The sequence below is a fragment of the Morchella importuna genome (assembly GCF_003444635.1).
Source record: "Morchella importuna strain M04M26 chromosome Unknown Morimp01GS001, whole genome shotgun sequence".
Taxonomy (NCBI): Eukaryota; Fungi; Ascomycota; class Pezizomycetes; order Pezizales; family Morchellaceae; genus Morchella; species Morchella importuna.
The window spans coordinates 2,554,453-2,574,485 of NW_025763398.1; the positions used below are offsets into that span (position 1 = coordinate 2,554,453).

The 20,033-nt window shown below is 46.2% G+C and overlaps 4 protein-coding genes across 4 annotated transcripts; all 4 read right to left on the reverse strand.

Moving 5' to 3' along the window:
* Window positions 1-1,249: 1,249 nt before the first annotated feature.
* LAJ45_00650 (uncharacterized protein) lies at window positions 1,250-2,296 on the reverse strand (the record flags this gene model as incomplete). Its single annotated transcript, XM_046110251.1, has 3 exons — window positions 1,250-1,633; window positions 1,712-1,822; window positions 1,940-2,296. The coding sequence occupies 3 exons, from the start codon at window positions 2,294-2,296 to the stop codon at window positions 1,250-1,252; spliced, it is 852 nt and encodes a 283-aa protein (XP_045976944.1).
* Window positions 2,297-3,532: 1,236 nt separating this feature from the next.
* LAJ45_00651 (uncharacterized protein) lies at window positions 3,533-5,654 on the reverse strand (the record flags this gene model as incomplete). Its single annotated transcript, XM_046110252.1, has 3 exons — window positions 3,533-3,924; window positions 4,160-5,120; window positions 5,190-5,654. The coding sequence occupies 3 exons, from the start codon at window positions 5,652-5,654 to the stop codon at window positions 3,533-3,535; spliced, it is 1,818 nt and encodes a 605-aa protein (XP_045976945.1).
* Window positions 5,655-10,389: 4,735 nt separating this feature from the next.
* On the reverse strand, window positions 10,390-12,820 carry LAJ45_00652 (uncharacterized protein; the record flags this gene model as incomplete). The annotated part of the gene is made up of 4 exons (XM_046110253.1): window positions 10,390-11,393; window positions 11,451-11,604; window positions 11,716-12,041; window positions 12,118-12,820. 4 exons carry the CDS (start codon window positions 12,818-12,820, stop codon window positions 10,390-10,392), a joined length of 2,187 nt encoding a protein of 728 aa, XP_045976946.1.
* Window positions 12,821-14,930: 2,110 nt separating this feature from the next.
* LAJ45_00653 (uncharacterized protein) lies at window positions 14,931-18,361 on the reverse strand (the record flags this gene model as incomplete). Its single annotated transcript, XM_046110254.1, has 10 exons — window positions 14,931-14,986; window positions 15,036-15,242; window positions 15,295-15,391; window positions 15,442-15,765; window positions 15,858-16,580; window positions 16,646-16,720; window positions 16,783-17,042; window positions 17,227-17,272; window positions 18,077-18,124; window positions 18,202-18,264. The coding sequence occupies 10 exons, from the start codon at window positions 18,262-18,264 to the stop codon at window positions 14,931-14,933; spliced, it is 1,899 nt and encodes a 632-aa protein (XP_045976947.1).
* Window positions 18,362-20,033: the final 1,672 nt, after the last annotated feature.

Consider the following 20,033-nt stretch of genomic DNA (forward strand, 5'->3'; position numbering starts at 1 on the left):
ATGTGGTTTGTTGGCTGGCTGGCGGGAGTATCAAAAAACAAAAATCATTGACGGGATGACGACACAAAACGTACGGGGCGGGCGGCGCGGAGCGGAGCGGGAGTTTTTTTTTTATCTTTTACTTCATTTTTTATTTTTATTTTTATTTTTTTTATTTTTTATTGATTGATAAACTTTTTTAGCGCCAGATATTGTCTATTATGCGTGCAGGCCCCACCCATACACCCCCCCCCCCCCTCTCTTTTCCCTTTCCATATTCTTTTCCTTTATTTGCTTTCGAATTCCCACATTGTACAGGAGGAGGAATTTTTTTTTATTATTATCATTCTTATACATAGCACGTTTTTTTTTTTTTTTTTTTTTGATCAGTATTGACTACACTACACTACATTACATACATACATATAGATAGAAAGAGAGAGAGAGAGAGAGCACGCTCATTTATTTTTTCTTTTGTTTATCTCTTTTTTTTTTTTTTCTTTCTATTCGTTAAAAAAAAAAATACTCTGTTGAGCTGTACATACCGGCTACGTACTTACTTACCCTTAGAGTTGCGTGATTGGATTGGATTGGAAAGCATATTATATCTACGCCTTGCTTGTTCGCATCTACACAACTCAGCCTGCGCGCCTCCATGAAACTTGTTGAGCGGAATGTACTCGCGACCAGCAACAAGAACCCGAAAATGCACGTCCTAATCTGCAATTTCCATTGGAGTAGAAGTCAAAAATACACCAAAGACTTGCAGCTGCATATTCGGGTTCTTGTTGCTGGTTGCGAGTATGTATATGTATGCACGAGTGAATTATCCATCAATCAATCGACCAGTCAATTGCTGGACGGAAAGAATCTCTGTCTCAGACGGGTGATGCCCGGTGACTGCGGCGGCTCGCCACCCAAATATGCACTTATCGACATGCCAGAGTGCTTATCCATGACTTGTGTCATACAAAGTCACTCGGACAACAATCTGATTGGCAAAATAAAAAGAAACCATAATAATGCTTACATGTACATACCACAGAAATACATCATTTCAATTAGAACTAGTATGAGAAGAAAAAAAAGGATGCTCGATAACGTAAATGCAAAGGGGATATATGTCTACAAAAAATACAAACAATGTTATTTTTTCTGTGCATGATAACTTTCATGTACCCAACGCCTTACCACACACACACCCCACCACCCACATTCCTAACTACATCACTGCCCGTTTCCAAGGGAGAAAAAAACATATGCTCATGGCTTATAAGCCATCACCGATAGCCACTGCCTTGCCTCCAAAAATGGCCATGATGCCAAACACGCTATAGAAAAGCCCCAGAGGGTATGCCACGAGTAGCCTCATGTCCTTGACCCTCAACACGCTTACAAACACGTTACTCGCCGAGTACGTACACCACGAGATTGTGAGTGCGGTGTGGAAATATCCAATCGGCCCGTTCATCGGGTACAGTACCCCAATGAATGAGGTGAATACGAGTGGCAGTAGACAATATCCCAACACGGAGGCAGACCGGATGTAGTTTAGCGAGTGTGATGGCGGTGACATAAGGTTAAGAATAAGGTGTAGTGAGATGGAGCCAAGCAGAGCGACACCGTAAATATAGCCGAAATGCACCTTGCCGGACTGAATCGGAGCAGCAGAACAAAGTCAGCAAGCAAGCACGCGGAACGATCGCTCCCATAATACCAAGGCATCACTCACAAGCAACAGGAAAGCTCCAAAGAGCAGACAAAACAGAATTGGCCCAGCGACATCACTGTCGTCCATCATATGCTGATCGACATTTGACATAGGGTTCAACACAGCCAAGGTCTGTCGCAAAGAAAAAATATTCCATTAGCCCGAAAATCTCAACCACTCCATCTGTCCGGAGTAAACCCGAGGGGAATTAAGGGGGGGGGGGGGGGAGGGTATATTGTTACTACACACTTTCATCTTGATGTGTCCAAAATTGACACCTAGCTCTTCCAGTAGCGGAGGCTCGTCCTCGTAGCCTCCGGTACCAAACGCGGCCAACCAGCCAGGTGCTAAGCCTCCCTCTCTCGATGCCCCGCCTCCACTGCTGCCCCCGTACCCGCCACTCACCATGGACCCCATGGACCCCATCTGACCCATGGCGCCCATCCCACCGAATCCATAACCGGTCGGTTGCTGCTGCGGTGGTGATGCTTGGCCAGGAGCTCGTCCTACATCGGCGTAGGAGCTTTGGTAGAATTGAAGGTTGTTTGGATTGCCATATTGTGGCTGCTGCTGCTGCGGCGGAGGCGAGTTGAAGAAGCTGGCCATATCTGGGTCTTCTATGGATGTGATGTGAGGGCTGCTACTGCCAGTGCTGTTGCTGTTTGCTTGGATTAAGGGGCGACGATGCGAGGGGAATTATGGAACGCGGGATGTTTATGCTCTACCGGTGATATAGCTAGCTGTCTAAGCGGTTGGGGGAGGGGAGTTGGTGGGGTTGGGCACAATGGGTTGTGATGTGTCCTTAGCGTTTGGGGGGGGGGGGGGGGCGTTCTTCGGAGTTGACGTTGACGTTGATACTTGCGTGTCAAGGCTTCGGCAGTTCTGTGATAGGTGTGCACTTTGAAGTGGAGGGTTGGCCCCGACGTTGTGAGGCTCCGCGGGGATTTTCTTGGCGGTTACAGCCAGCTTGGAAGCACGGAGCATAATATAAACGTAGTATGCAGTACATAGAGTAAATTGCAGCTTATATATGAGGGATCGATTACGTCCTCTGCGCACATACGATCACTTGACGATGCTTGGGATTTACGGCGCCACACTTTTGGGGGGGAGAGAAAGCTTAGTTCTGCGGCTTGACATCTTGATTATTGTGCATGGGAAATGACCTTTTCGGCATCTATTGCCGCACTGGTGATTTTTAGTAATATCAATCATTTCCATCCTCCACCGAGTCATCTTTGGTGTTCTGCCCCCACAATGTATCCATGAGTCAAGATGAATACATTATATATTTAGGGATACATGTAGTCCTATGGAAAAGTAGTATGGCGTATCTAGGGGCAGGCCTTCTAGGCGCTGATATAATCTACTCTTATTCAATGTCATAACCCCACTATTGAAGGTTAGGTGATTGAACATCCTTTTCTTGTTTTGCATAAAGTCTTTTGTACATGAACTGTGAGTGAATACCTATGTTCCACCTGCCCTGCTTTTTCCGCTAGAAATCCGGAAAGTCGTCATAATCCTCGCCAAATTATATCCATGAAAGGGGAAAGAAAAAAGGAAGAGGAACAAAACCAACTAAAACGAAAACGTGGAAAATCGAAAGGAAACATAGGAGAACCTCTTCCACGTTACGTACAAGGAAAATAAACGAGAAAATAAAATAAAAAACAAAAAAACATGCTCCATAAAACAGAACTGCCCCCACCCTAGATGGAAATAGAAAATAGAAGAAAAGAAAAAAAAGATAGCCACCCATTTTCAATATTATGTCAGATCGACTCAAAACTTTTCTCCTCCGGTGTCAGGTCTTCCCCTTATTTTTCATCATCCAGCCCATCAAATGCTCGTCTTAGAAAGCTGTTTCTCTGTCTCTGCCAGTCTCTTTTTTGTTTCCGACAGTTCCTTCTGCAACTCCTTGATGTATTCGATTGCGCTCTCCACAGTGCTCGCTTTGCTGGCTTGTGCCGCAGCAGCAGTACTGGCAGTCGCACTGTTGCTATTATCGGACCCATTCCCGCTATTATATGGCAATAAAGCGGCGATCTCTGCCAAGGCATTGTTAATCCTATTTCGCCTTCCCTGCTCCGCAATCTTGTGACTCGTCCGTTTTGACGTCAAATTTGTCGAAAGCTCTGCAGGGTATGATAGTCCGAGTTGCTTGTGGTTGCCCTCGACGATGTTCTGGTAATTTGACTTTAACAGAAGAGCAGAAGCTTCAGGATTCATTCCTACAATGCCAAAAATGTTAACTCATCATTCTCCGGGGGGTTCACAAAAAAGCCGGAAAGTAACAGAATTCGCGGTTAAACTCGAAAATTTAAGGGACTATGAGTATTCGTAAAATTCAAAGTGACCATAAAGGCAACTCTTAAAAACTTAATCTTAACAATCATAGTCCCTCACTCATCTTGAGTTTGGCCGCGAAGTCCGTCGCTTTACCTTGTCTGGACAAAGGAATCGTACCTTGAGGTAACAAAGGCTTTATACTTGGTGAAATTTTCGGCTGTAGTGCAGGACTCGAGCAAACGCTCCCGCGCTTCCCACCACGACCAGTAGGCTTAGACACGCTTTTCCGACTCGATGAACTACCCGGTGTCTGAGCACTCAACATCGGACTTTGTAATTGCTCTGAAATTTTATTCATATTTGAAGAGCCATTAACAGCGCCAAGAACAGGGGTGGGCTGTCCATCGCTATTTGACGAAGCCCCAGAACTGTTATCGACAGACTCCTTCCTAGCCCACGCAACATTCCGATTCAAAAACTCGGTTGAGTCCATGGATATAGGCGGGATACCCTCCGTCGACAAGCTGGGCTTTTTTTGCAGCTTCATCAACGAAGCCGGGGTTGCCGGTGCCCCCGCAGCCCTGCCGTTCCCCTCATTTGACGGGAGGATCGTTGGGGAGCTTAGAGCGCGGGGGGGTGGAGGCATGAGCACATCGGGCAGCGGCTCGGGAGATACCGATTCGTTCGAAGAGGTGTCACGGCTTGAGAACTGGGGGAAATTGTTTCCAGTTCCGTTAATATTTGTAGCCTGGTGCAACGGTGTCTGGGGATGCATAAGCGCGCCAGCCAGCTCTAAGGTTGCAGCTAATGGTGGCGGTGCCTTCTTCCTCTGTGGCTTCATGCTTGGTGATTCACGCACCACGCGCGATGGATTCCGGGATGTGGTTGACTTTCGGCGCCCAGCATTGACTTTTCTGTTAATATTGGGTGAATCCTTCGGGTCGATGGGGGAGGTTGACTGAGAGTGATGTGACTGGACGATGTGAGGATTTGGCATGTGGCTGCGGTGGGGGTGAGCATCGAGAGCAGGAGAAGTTAGAGGGCTAAAATACTCCGGCATCGTAAATGAAGGCATGTTGTGGATGAAATTTGTGTCTAGAGGAGTAACTGCAGGCGAAACGAGTGGTGTAAATAGCATCTTTTGCGGTAGAGAAAGCTATATTAGTGACCGCCGAGAATTGTGGATAGTTTTGTATTGAAAATTCACCTGTTCGTCCCGCATATTATTGAATCTATCCATCAATATATCGGCCTCCATACTGTGGGTATACGAATGAGGAAGCCCTGTTTGAAGGTCGATACTAGAAGGTGTAGGTGGTATCATATTATGATGATGCATCTGATGATGCTGCTGTTGTTGCTGCTGCTGTGGTCGTGATTGACCCATTGGATTTATATCGTGAAATTGCATCCCCAGCATATCCTCGAGTTGATGATCCTTTCCATTAAAATCTCCCGCGTCGTGGAAATCAGTATCCATGGCAGTGTGTTGGCTGTGTGAGTCTTCATCTTCATCTCCATCACAATCAACATCATCTCGGCCTGTCGGATCAAATGCCGATGGAGGCATGTCTAACTGTATCTCATTGAAGTTGAAAAAATTTGAAAAATCCTCCCCTGGAACGGCTGTAGGATCATGGAGAGCCCATGGAGAAGTAACTTCGGAACTCATATTGAGCCAAGTGGGTATTAATGTGGATTAAATGTTATTCAAATTTAATCGAAGTTTGTTGGTCCTAAAGGTGATAATGTTGCGAGAAGCCGTGGTAACGACTGGAAGTCAACGATAACGATAGCGAGCAGGAGGACGGGCGTAACAGTTGGAGGCGGACAAGGTGGATTTGAGTATGTATTTGGAGGCAGAGCCCGCGTGTGGGCCGCAGGCGTAAGAGTAAAAAAAAGCAAAGCTGTGCTCACTTTTTTTTTTTAGGAAATGCAATGTTCTTTTTTTTTTTTTTTTTTTGAAAAAAAAAAAAAAGTTCAATCTGTTCAAAGTCTTGGATCCAGTAGATATTCCCAGAGAAAGAGAGAGGGAAAAAAGGAATATCAGTGTTGACAGCAACTACAAGCGACGGCCGCGATCGCGTCGATGCATCAGATGGGAGGACCAAGGTGGTTCTTCTACCTGTCAACCTGTGTGAGGAAGTGGGAGTTCAAGCTGAGGAGCCTGGAGAGTGGGAGACCGGGACGACAAACCAGGAGGGGTGGGGGGAGGGGAGACTACCTAAATCAAATATCAGGGGACCTGACCAATCACAAGGCTTACGCAGGCGATCGGGGGTGTAGTTTTGGGGTGTTTTTGTAGCCTTCAACTTTGCCGCGAGTTAACCCGCCACACCATCCGTCAATTCATACCCACCATATAGACAGACCTCCATCCGCTCAATGCTCTATCTCCATCCCTCACTTTCGCTTCAACTTGTGGGGTTTCTCGGCAGTCTTAGTTTCAATAGATAGTGTGGCTTGCACAGCAGCTGAGTGAATCCTCCTGGACTTCAGATGATATGAAAAAAAGTGGTATGGAAACAAAAGAAAGGAAGGGAAAAAGGCAAAAAAAAAAAAAAAGTTATCACATTTCTTCCAGCTTGGTTTCGAACAGCAGCCGGCCTTTTTAGTCAATGAGCACCTACCCACTGCTGTAGAACTTTACCAGCCTAGAAGAGTACATACTCTAAACACGCTTCGTACAACAACGCACAGCTTCTAGTGTGAGAAGATAGTAGTTCTTATGCTCCCCTTCTTCGGGGAGTTACCTACGACAAGGTACTATCCTGGCTCCCCGAGAATCGCCTTGGATAATTCACCCCAAGGCAACAACTTACCTGATGTTAAACCGAATTACAGGTAGTTCTTCCTTGGTAATTCACCGCGTGAACAAGCTATTCCATATGACGCCTCGTTCTTAATAAAGCCCTTCTGATTCTGAACAGTTCAGTCTCCACTGTTGACCGCATCACCAGGAAGGCTGGGGACTTGGACTTGACCCAACCCAGCTAACTACCTATTGGAGTTTAGACTGCAAGTCTCTACATTCTGAAGCGACGACGACGATCAAAGCTCGCCCCCCTCTTTATTTCTTCCGCGACACATCTTGGAGTTGTCGTTTCTGGTTTTGATAGGAAGTTGCCGCTTGGATGGTGTTGCAACATTGCGTGGATGGTTGCAAAAAGTTTCCGGCCGGCAGGAAAAAGGCAGGCAAGCATTGGAATAACGCAATATCTGATGGCGCATACCTGCCGAAGCCTTTTCTTTACCAGCTGTGTGGCTCGTGTGGATAAAACAGTGGTAAAACTACGATAAGCATCGTAAAAAGAGATTGAACCGTGGGGAGCACCAGTCGTGTGCCTTCTTTGCGTAGAGCAAGAAAAAAAAATGTTACTCCGCCTCCGCCGGCGTCGACTCTTGAATCATTGACTGAGCTCTACTGCCGTGTACCGTACCGCGCCCTACAAGATCCTATCCTATGAATGTCACGGGGGGATAATTCATAGTGTAGAGTACCCTGCAGATAAACGGTGGACAAGTTCCTTCGAGCTTTAGCCGGAAATCATCATCTCACAAGTGACAAAAAAACGCCCCAGCTGGACCAGCTCCATGAGGTCGAAAAAATGGGTGAGAACAAAATATTTTGTACAACCTACCAAATCTGCAAGGAAGGCTCTATTTGCAATAGAGATCCTGCATAGAAGCGAGATCGGAACCCTAACAATCTAAGGAGCAAACGGCTAGTCTATATGCCCCTTCCCTTCCACCCTCTCCAGGGAAGGGGAAAAAAAAAACACCCAGCATGGGAGGTGTTTCGACAATCGTCCCAACCAGAATCTCCCCCAAACCTAAAATTCTGGACCTTGAAGAAGTAAAACAGGAAAAAAGTAAATTTATAGCAGCGGAATACCCGGGACAACGGAGCGCAAGGAAATAAGCTTACATAGCTAGAGTACACGCATGTATGTATACAATGTAAGTGGCCTTGAACATTATCATGATTCTGACTGAACGGACTCAATAACAATGTTCCCTGTCCCGCTTCCAGTAGCCAAATTGATAGCATACTCAGTTGGTAGTTGCCCGGCTACACTTTAACCCCCCACGCATATGTTCTCGAGTTCGTTCGTGGCTACTTGAACACTCTCGAACGTTGCTAGCAATTAATTATAACCCTACTTTTTATAACCTCTCAGATACTCCCATGTTTCAGTTACATCATAGCGGGGGGGTACAACAATAACAGAGTGCCACAGCCAGTAATGCAAAGAGCTGTTCAGAAGCTTAACCCGTAAAAAGGGTTATGCCACATTCAAATGGTAGAAGAACTGGCCAATCAGAGGCCAGCAATGACCCAGACAATAACTGCGTGCCCCTGCAGCCCGCTACCGATTATGTCGTCGACAAGGTGCAACTGGCCATGGCAGGGAAAGATCGTGGGGTTATAATCGATTCATCGGATCCCGAAATGTCGGAAAAACCCGCTTAACGCGTCTGCCCGCCTGGTACCGTGGTGGAGTATCATAAAAAGAATTAGTTGGAGATGTCAATTGCGGCTTCCTGCACAATGGTACTGGGTGATACAAAGACAAAACTTCCTAAAGAAAGCAATTTTTTTTATATTTTTTTATTTTATTTTCTTCTTTCCAGGCTTCAACCCCTGATGTAGCTATCTCAGCACCTACATTTCACTGGGTCGTTTCTCACTTTCTTTCTGAATAAACTTCATCCACTTCATCTCTTTTCGAAACATTTGAGAAGCTTGGCTAATTATATCTTCTAGACATCAAGGGTACTAATCATGGCTTGGTAGGTTAGGCATCGCATTTTAAGCTTGCTTGATCACAAACGGTTTCTCTAGCTGCATGAAAAATCACTCGGCCTACCGCCAGGCACCGGGAAATTTTTTTTTTTTTTTTTTTTTTGTTTAATTCATTAATTGCATCCGGGAAATTGTGTAAGGCTCGTACCTGAGACGCCGAGGAAAATCTTACCCTGCACATACCACCGGCGCTGCACATATGATTTTTGCAGTTATATGATCAGTTCCAATTCCAGTCAAGCCTCCTAGTTACACTCGGGAGGGGGAGATAGATAAAGCCAATGATCGTCATACTCCCAGCCAGTTGAGAACATTTTACGGGCCAAGGGTGAAGTCGGAATAAACTATACATACGGAGGTTATCCTGCGGCCGGCGGGCGGCCAAGCGCCTCAGTCTCCTCCTGCCAGCATCCCATAGGTAGGGAGTACGGGGCCTGGCCCAAGGTGAAACTTTCCTAGGATCCTGCCAGCCCATGGAAAAAAAGGATCGACAGGAAAAGAAAACTTCGGATGAACAGTCAGCTCAGGGGTATAATTAGTGGTCTCTTTCCATATCAGCTTCTACATACGCACCCCAGTTCATTTCTGCTTGCATCACAAAAAGCATCCGAAATTTCTTGGCCCTGATATCCCTTTTTTTTTTTATCGGCGATTTCCTTTTTTTCCATCAAGTCCGTGGTGTCTAATAGCAAATTACATGTATTAACCCAGGGTCCCAACCCCGGGCCCGTTAGCTTTGAAAAATCTTCCGTTAGTGTAACGATAGCTACATTGTGAAAGCACCAATAGAGGGGGAGGAAGCTAGCGGAGGGCTGGTCACAGTATATCACTCACTCTGCGTCATATAGGATTCCTTTTTTCATAAATGATGTCACTTGGCAGAGAGTATCTTTGAACAATGAATTGAAATTCTGTATTTAACAGAAGCAACCCCCCGTAACGCCAATCGCCATCTATGCCTAAAGATTCTATGTCCAGATCTTCGCGTACATACAGGTACAGAAGCAGAGAGCAAGTTACAGAAGTAAGAAACTATATGACATGAACCATCCGAAACTTTTGGAACTATGAAGAAATAGAAAAGAAAAATGGTCCACAAAAGGAGAGAAGGCATGGATGGGAAGCGAGCATCTGGGAAGTGTAATCCCATTTTCCTGAGCAAAGTATCGTTCGGTTCTTTTATTCATTAATCTCTCGAGTGAATCATTATAAATCGTAATTTTTACAAACCTTCCCCCGGTGCTGCGTGCATGCTGTATATAACCCGTCAACATAGCTCTTAATCAGCAAGAAAAACTGCAGGGACACATTCGCCACTCGCGAAACAAAATGTCATGGTGAGAGAAGGGAGCAAACATGGTGGCGGCTATAGCAGGGGGAGAAAACCATCGAGGGTGATAAACAAGGGGGAGTTAAGTAGGTAGTTGAGAAGCAAAGAGACAAAAGAAAACCACCAATCCAACCCAAACCAAAGAGAAAGGACGAACTCCACAATCCATCTTGTTACCCAAAGTAAATGAAGAGAAAACGAAAGAAACAAGAAATAATGATAAATTCCACGTAAATGTTCAATCATGTGGCGCATTAAGCCGCCCCACAATTATTTCTGTTGAGCAGAGGCATAAAGCCACTCTGGAAGTCCTCCCCAATGCCTCAATACCCACACACCAACGAACCCTACAACCCCTCCATACCCTGCAATCCTCAATAGAACCATTGCCTTGCGCCGGATCATCTCGTTCAACGCCAAAATACCAAGTGGGTCCCTGGAATTTACCCCACTCACATCTTGCGAGGGCCCAGACGACTTTGCAAATGCCATGGTCGCCGTTGAAACGGGCACCAATTGGCCATCCGCTATACACTCGCCTAACCTCTCAGTGAGCCAAATAGCCCGTTCACCCCTGGCTAATCTCTCATAGCGGTCCCGTTCCGCTTTAACGCTACGCTGCAACTCGTGTGCCCAACGTGTAAGCCGAACTTGCGCCAAGCGCTCTTCGCGTTGGGTATGGTCTGCAACTCTAGCAAGAGCGAAGTTGTTTGCTGCTAGAGGACTAGCCGTAGGCGATATGTGCACCAAGCTTGTGTTAGAAGCGGATAAAAACGTTGAAGTAGAGAGCGATGCCCTCCGACTGGGCCTCGGGGAACCTATACGAGACGAATATGATAACGCAGAGGAAGAGGACGCCGGAGGATTTGCTATCCACTGAAGGTACTTTTTTGCGGACGCATGTTTCAACCAAGAGATATTGTCCGGATCGAATACGTGTCTTACAAGATCGTCAATTTCCGATTCAACAAGAGGCACGATATAATCTGGTGACATGAGCAGGCTTGCATCCATATTTTCAGCATCACTAGAAAGTGCTGATGATATCGCGAATGGTGCACAAGGCGTCGAGTTTAGAAGACCATGTGCAACATCTCCATATGTCTTTCCGAATAGGAAAGGGCGAACACCCGCTTCAACTAGTTCGTTTAAGATTGATAGCTTGAGATGATTAATTTGTTGGCTAGTCAACGTATCTGCCTTGGCTATGACTGGTAGAACATTAGTGAAGGGTGAGAGGCGTCGAATGAATTCGATATCAACTGGTTTGAGTCCTACACGTCGTGATATAAGCACTGCCTCATCCAAACGTATTCACTGGGGGTACTGACTGTGGAGGATAACATAAAACACTATATCAACCTGTGACGTTCCGTTGCCTGAAAGGATGGAAAGTAACTCTCCATCTCCACTATTTACAATGGAGCGTGTACGTTCCATCTGAGCCTCAACGTATCCAACGACAGGCTCAATACACTCGAGGAACTGCAGTTACTCTTGCATTAGCTTCTTGAATACTTTGCCGGGCCATACTCAAGGACATTCATGGGGGATATTGAATAAAGATATCAAAAGAAAAGAAAGAAAAAAGCCTACCGATGTACCGGATCCATAGCCGGGCGTATCTACAAAGCATAAATTCCGCTCCAATATTTGTTCTTCTGTTACATGTTTGGATTTTCTTCTCCTTAAAACTTTGCTATCATCCAGCTCTGACCACCAATGCGGATATGGCCTGGTGCTTGCATAGATTTCCGATATGGTTTTTGTACTATCATTACCGGAGCGGTTGTTTGCAGAGAAATAGGATGACGAGTTACTGCGAGACATCGATTGTGAGCCGCCGGTGGATATCGGGTCGACATGAACAATGTCCTCTGAAGCCTGCACAATAGACTTGATCAAGGATGTTTTGCCAATACCTGAAGAGGTGTAAGCAAGACCACGAGCTACAGTAAAAAACGAAAGATACATAGGTATATGAAATAAATATCCTACCGGAATCTCCAGCGATCAAAACCTTCAACCTCCCTATATTCTTCCCTCGTAGCGTAAAGGGTCGTCTGCTTGGAATCGTGATCTCTGGCATGATGAGTTGCGGAGCTATAGATGCATCGGGCGAAAGCAAACTCTCGGGGCTCTTTCCAGGATCTTTCTTTTCCATCGGCTCACTCATCACGTCCTCTTCAGACCTATAAGAATTCCCAGATGGGCTTCGTAATGGTGTACCTTGTGGATCTGGCGTTGGTCCTAGAATAGGAGTTAAAGGCTGCGACAAGAACTCTGGTGGCGTACGTCCCGTGGAACCTGAGCTTGGATGTATCGATGATTGGAAAGATGCCACCGAACGGTCGTCAAGAGCCCTGTCGTCATCTCTTTCTTCGTCATCGTCGTCGTCATCTTCCTCGTCTTCACTGTCACCTCTCGACTGCTGGGAAAACTCAGTCGACACCGTAGATACAAAAGACCCCTTCCTCTGACGAGTAGATTCGGCATCCTCCAAAGCACCATTCAGGCTTCTAACTCCAAAAGTGCCACTTGCGCTGGCAGAACCCACCACCGAGGCGTTTACAGTAGCTTCATCTGCGAGAAAGTAGGTCATGGAAGTGCTACCCGTGTGCATCGGCGAATGATGCTGCTGTTGCTGCTGCTGCTGATCTTCTCCAGTAGTTGAGCTAGAGCTGGCAAAGCCAGAAGTCATTGTCGGTTCAGCGCTCGATGATTTCCTTGATCTTCCGCCTGCCCCTACAACGCCCTGGTTAAGGGCTTCTGATGAAGTTGGCCTCATGCGACAATATGTGGTAGAGAGCAGATTATTGTTATTCTTTTCTTCTAAGAAACTAGCTGATCTAAGATACGGGGTAGATGAGGGCTTTCGGGTGAATGAGGAGGGGGAGATATTTGTGAGGTGTTGCGATAGCGGGGTTTATCCGATAACTGATAGAGAGAGCTAGCAGCTCGTGGAACTAAACACCGACGAGTTCGGCGTTCCTAGGTACGGGAGACGCAAAGAGACGCGAAACCAACCCTATTCACTTCGAGATGGTCCTAGTCGGGGCAAAGTGATGAACCTAAATACTCTCTCTACCCTGCTTTCTAAGGGTTCACGGATTTTGACTCTTGAGTGCGTCTGCAGGGGGAGGAACAGACGTAACAGGGAAACAAGTGGAGCAGGACTGGGAGGAGATGAGCAACGTATGAGTACGTAGGTGGAGAGGTGGAGGGAGGTGGATGAGGAGCAGCTGCGATCTAGGTATCGAGTACCAGTGCATGTCCCAACTGACGGCAGGTGCGGCGTAGTGTTGTGACCTGAGAGGGGTTACAGGGCACACGACCGGGGGCGATGTGTCAACCTGCAGCCGCCTGCATCTCGGGGAGCAAATACTAGTAGAGACAACACTACCGACGCAGTGAAGAACCAGTTCAAGCCTTTATTTCCCCACATTTAGATTAACCATGCATGATCGTGTAGGTATGTAGGTACATCACCTCTAGAATACCCAACGTTTCTTCTGTGTAGTGGAGTAAGACATAAATAGGACGTGTTGTGACTGATCTTTGACCCTCCCATCACGTATATATAGCAAGATAATCAACAAATAAAACAACGCTAGATAAACAGGCATAAATTGACTACAAGCAGTGAGGATTTGTGGTCATTAATTATAAAGGATATCACGAAAGTTTAGGGTCAGACGCTAAAAAATCACATAGACCTTATCTGCGTTCTATATATCTAGAACATACAAATTAAAGTTTTTATCACGATCTACACCTGACTTATTGGAGGCTTGTACATGTATTTACGGGGAAAGGACGTTGGTTCAAGTCGGACTTTATGAGTAGGTAGTCCCGAGTCAGATCGTATGAAGCAGTATATGTAGCCGTTGGTGGGCCTAAATACTTGGATCATTTTCATCTGCGGGCCTTAGCAAAGGTCAAGGCTTCCAGAAAATTGGAATGTATGGAGAGTAAATTATTGACGAAAACCTAGATAATTTCAAATCATGGTGCAAATCTAAGCTTTGGATATTACTAAAGACAAGTAAAGCTACCCAGTTTTTTGAGATTACATGAATCCAACAATAAATACGCCATTTTCCATTTTCCATTTTCCTACTCTACTCCCATCAACCTTTTTTGTTCCTTACTTTTCCGACAAGTATCCCCAAACAAGACAATAAGGAAAGAAAAAGAAAGTTCGAAATATCACCGATCAATGCATCGTCCAGAGGGGAAAGGAAATAAGGTGGGATGGGGACCTAGCCCGAACCATGAGGTCTTTTTCTGAAAGAACCGGCAAAGAAAAAAACACCGGCAGCCCAGAATAATGGTATAGCGAATCACGGTATAGTGGAACTGAGGTGACGAAAAAAAACCCCCTCCCGAACAATCAAACCGAAAAATGATCAACAGCCGCCGAAGCTTTTTGGAAAGAGAAGGGAAAAAAAGAAAAGAAAAAACAAAGACACTTCCCCACTTCACGTGCCTGTCAATGAGTCAAGAATACATCCCACCAGTAAGTACCTCCCACCAAACTCCACGATTCCGCCCACAGTGCTTGATTCAATAGCAAAATATGACGACTGAAAGAGCCTAGCAAATGAAATGAAACATGAAACACAATATTTCCAAAACCAAAACCAGGAGATAAGAATAAACAGCGGAAGCGAACAAGAGAAAAAAGAAAAAGAAGAAAAAAGCGACATTACCACGCAATGAGGACAAACGAGAATTGTTTCAACTACTCGAGAGGAAAAAGACCGAGTAGATTGAAAAGAGAGATGAGGATATTAGGGTAGCCTTTCTTCCTATTTTACGGTCAAACACACAAGACCACTATTGAATCCAGTATGGCTCAAAATTTCTAAGCACTATAAGATTTTTGAACACCGAGTCAACACATGAAAACTCACCACTGTAAATCGCAATGTCGAGTAGAGGATTTTCAGTTAGAGCCAGTGGGCGCGCCGCCGGCCCTAATACCACCTCTTGCTTGGTATGACCCTCCCCTGGAGCCTCCTCTTCCTCCTCCGGGAGCTCCGCCACGACCTTCGTTTTTGTAGCCTCCTTCGCGAGGAGTGAATCCTCCGCGTCCACCCTGACTATTGGATCGATAATCCCTACCGGAAGCAGCACCGCGACCTCCAGTAGCCCCAGTGGGGGCACGGCGACGTTCCTCGATGTTAAGAGTGACATCGCCAATTTTGAGTGGGTTTGCTATAGCGGCAGCGAATCCAGAGTGGGCCTCAAAATCAATAGTAGCAAATCCCTAAGAACGTGTTAGCTTCCTGAAAAGTATACAGGCTCTGTAAGAAATACCTTTGGTCGATTGAGTTCACACCTCTTCAATCCGAATTTTGATAGGGCATCTCTCAATGCCTGTTGGGTAATACTCTCGGGGACGTTCCTGATTTGTGCCGCTGTTGGGTTGGCAGAGTTGGCACTCGAGGCTGCTCGACGTTTGCTGCTGTCAGCGGTCTGCCATTGGGAACCACCGGTAGGTGCTGCGGGAGCACTTGGTGAAGTGGCGGCAGTGGCAGTGGCGGCAGCGGTACTAGCAGCGGCAGAGGGGCAGAAGGAGTAGATGTTGCTTGGGTTTGAACACTCGGAGCAGGAGTAACTGGTGCAACAGGGACCGCGGGTCTGGCATTAGCAGCAACAAGATCAGCCCATGTTTTTTTGGGTGCCGGTGCCGGTGCCGGTGCTGGTGCTGGTGTTGGGGCTGCCGGGGTTACCGGTACTGTCTTTGGAACCGCTACGGGGGTAGGGACACGTTCAGGCTCCTTCACAGCTGGGGGGGCTGCTTTCTTCTCCTCGACTAGGGTGGGCACAGCTTCGACAACAGGCGCTGCTGGGGCGGGCTCCTCAACCTGCGGCTCTGGTTCTGGTTCTGGTTCTGGCTCTGCCTCAGGCTCTGGGTTTGCCTCTGGTTCAGTCGCAGGAGCGTCTCCATTAACAGATTCAACGTTACCGTTAACTGAAGGCGGGACATCTTGAGATTCCGCAACAGGCAGGGCCGGCTCAACAGTAACGGTCTCTTCAACCTTGATCTTGTCGTCCTCAATCTCAATCTCAGTTTTCACCGTCTCCTTTGTAGACAGATCCTCTATGGCCTCGACCAATTCCTCAACAGCAATTTCAACAGCCTCGTTGACCACAGCTTCTACAGCAGGGTCTTCTAGGATATCTTCTACTTCTCCCTCCTCGTAATCCTCTCCCTCCTCCATGTCCTCATCATCCTTCAAGTAACGGAAGATGTCGTTCAAGACGTAATAACCGTTAGGTTGCTCCGCAAGGAAAAAGGTTTGGGAGAACTTGCGGTTTGGCAAGCCATTGTTGCTCATTTCACCAAGAACTTGAATGACGATTCCATTGTCCGCAGAGGCCTGGGAGTCGACGTTGGAGACACGGACCTTACAGTCCTTAAATTCATAGGACTGGATTTTTTCTTGGATGGCCTACAATGATATCATGTCAGTGTTTCTGATCATCATTTAAGAACCGAAAGGTTAGGTGTTATTACCGGGCGACCGGTAGCAAGCTGGAGTAGCTCTCCTTCTGTACCCCAAACGAACGAAGATTTCTTGTTGTAAAACAGCTATAGATTGCCTACAGTCAGTAAAGTTTATTTCTACTAGCAATTGAGGAACGGGAACTCACATGGAGGCGCTCCGGTGTCTTGTTCAAGGTGGTATAATACTGCTCTACGAAATACCAACCAACTTCATCCTTAGGAACAGACTCGGTGGTAGACGCCTGTTGAGGAGCACCGCTTTGTGTCTGGTAGTTGGGTGCCGTACCAGCAGTTGGGTTTGCCTGAAAAGACTGGGGATCCGCCTGCTGAAGGTAGCTACCATTTGTGTTCGCAACGGGGGGCTGAGGAGACGCCATATTCAAGTTTTGTGCAGACAGTTGTTTGCCTAAATCAGAGGTAGTGGAGGTAAGCAAAAAATAAAAAATAAAAAATAAAAAATAACGAGTATGGAGGCCGTGTCAAAGTATATAGAAAATGCCCCGCTACAGGGATGTGTTAGGAGGGAATACGACGTCAGACTCTGAGGGGCAAAGTGACAGGTATTCGAAAGCAAATAAAATTAATTATACCTATGCCAGATGGTTTGGATTTATGTGAGAAAATCCAAGTCAATGCCTAGTGGGCGTATCTAAGAAACGACGCAAGGGAAAAGGAAGAGGGCACCAAAAGCTGAATAAGATTCAGTTAGGCTGGAGAGATGATTCGATAATCAACAGAAGTTGATGGAGATTGGGAGAAATCAGGTTGATTGTTTTGATGATGAAACGTCCCGAGAGGATGTGGAGAAAGGGAAAGAGAGTGGGCGATGTTGTTGTGAAGAGGACTGGGAAAAAAAAAAGGCCTCCCTTTGAGTGGGGCTTGCTAGTGTAGCCGGTCCTTTCCCGCACAAACTACTTTAAAGCTATATACAAAAAAAACTATTAGAAGAAAAATAAAATCAGCACAGTATCCAAAATCACGATATAAAACTGGAATTTCTCGTATTAGAATTTACAAGTATATCCGCTTCTTTACGTGTTTGCAAACCAACTTTCAGCAACCACAAGTCACAAAATCCCACATCCAACGATTTTTCGCTTAGTGTAGCGAATCCTTGATGATGACAATAACATTCGCGAAACAGATGCCAAGGCGTTTTCTCTTCGATGTCATTTGTGAAAGACGTTTCTCACTACGACCAGCTCCAAGCCAAGAAAATGAAACATACATGTAACATGAAAAAGACAACCTTTAACTTGCAAGAAAGAAAACATTTACAACCAAATGGCAGCGCATATCGTAGAACATAAAAACGAACAAAAAAATATCAAATGTAAAAATGCAAACAAAGGAACTCGTAACCAACACATGAGCGAAACGTTGTGAAGTATGCCCTTTTCTATGCAGCCGAAATAATCTGCAACCTCCCCTTTACCCCACATTTTCGCAGATCAAGAAAGGATCCCGCAAATCGAATCCATATGCAGACTAAAGAGTACAGCACAAGATCAGTGGAAACCACATAATCATGCAACATGAACCACACATCCACACCACCCACTCACCAACAACACAACACTACCGCCGCTATATGAATCCTCCGAGAATATGCCAAAGAAGCAGACCATTAAAGAAAAAGAAAGAACCAAGTAAGATCCCAAACAAGCGCGGGAGAAAGAAAAAAAAATCGCAAGAGAAACCTTGCAAGTTTCGCTAACCAACCATGAATATCCTCAAAATGTACCCGCACCACGAAAAGTGACCTTTTCACACATAATCCGCCAACAACAGCTATGGTCCACCGCAATGCTCCAGATGAATGGAAAAATACCCATGGAATTGTGTGGTGCGTTCGTCGGTCCGGTCTGTGTCGCCAAAATAATTCTCCATGCCTCTTTCTAATAGATATTTTGGCCCAGAAGTAAACCCATTGTCAAATCCCCCCTCCCCCCAAATCCCGCCCAGTGGATTTAACCACTCTTTGATCGTGGTCTGGCAACGGCGTCTTGCTTGTCCATCCTCCACCTCAAAGCCCTCTCCAACTTAGCACCCAGGGCCAACTTTGAGATCATTTCACTTTTCTGTTCGGTGGGCACAAATCGCTGGCTCATCAAGCGTCTGTCCTCCATTCTGCGTAAGCCAGATTCGATTTCGAAAAAAGCCGCCTTTTCAGAACCAGCGATAGATGGGTCCGAGGAAACGTTTGTGTAGGTCGAAAACCGACGGGTATCTCTCTTGGACTAAATGAAGAACTGCATTAGAAAAAAGAGTTCATTGCGGAAAAGAAAGATTACCGCAAGGGAAATTTTAAACCAGACGGAATATAAAGCGGGGAACTCACAATCATTGGCGTGGAAGATTCAAGCGAAGTAGGCATATAGTAAAGTGAGGTGGGTTTGTGTGAAGATAGGTGGTGGCCGAGCAAGTTTTGAAAGAAAAAACCGAGCTGTGTACTGTTGATGAAGAAGGGATTGAGAGTCGAGAGTTGGTAGGTGGGACCAAGGAGTTTTAATAAGGGGTTGTTGATTCAAGTGACGGAACGAGCCTTACCGAGATACGGAAGATAAATGGGCTGAGCAAGCAACAAGGTGAAACGACCGCAGAGGCTATTATTCTCTTGTGACTTTCTTTATTGTCGTTTCACAGGGAAGTGGGTTGTTGTTGCACGGGGAAGAGGAACACCAGCACCGGAATTGAGAATCAGGATGTAGGTAAGAGTGGAATGGAAAAGGGTGCAGCACGACGGAGCTCTTCAGATTCAACGGGAACTGTCAACGTCAGAAGGTACGGGGATCCAGGCAGGAAAGGCAAGGGAATTATATTCTTTTGTCACATACCTGCCCTACCTCCCTGGGTTTCTGTGCTATGTGGCAGGGTCAGGGGCTTGCTGTCTCGGAAAACGTGGCGAATGCGCACAGCGTCCGCAAGGCCGCCTTAACGATTTAAAAGGGTCCACCTTGCCGATCCAGCTGCATGATCGCTGCATTCGTAAAGGGCTCTTGGGTTTCAACAACGCAAACAAAAATATCTATGATACCACTGGTGAGTGATAACTGCACGAACCGAACCGCTGGAGGCTTTTTTCTTCTTCTGTTGACGCTTTGCTGCACCGACAAAGCGACACTCGAAACAATCCCCATATTATTGTTGTGATTTTGCGCATCATGCAGTGGTGACAGCTTTGGGTCAGACTCAAACTTTGGTTCTCCCAAGAAAACGCTAACCACCAGCCATTTACACATCCTCTCGCGATAAGGAAAAGGGCCTTTACTTTTGGTTACTTTTCATCCTAAAGGTACAATTGATCACAATCGACGGACACCATTTCCCATATTTACTTTTGCTTCATTAATTAATATATTCTACCCGGCGGGCCGAAGAGCGGAGCAACCGGAAT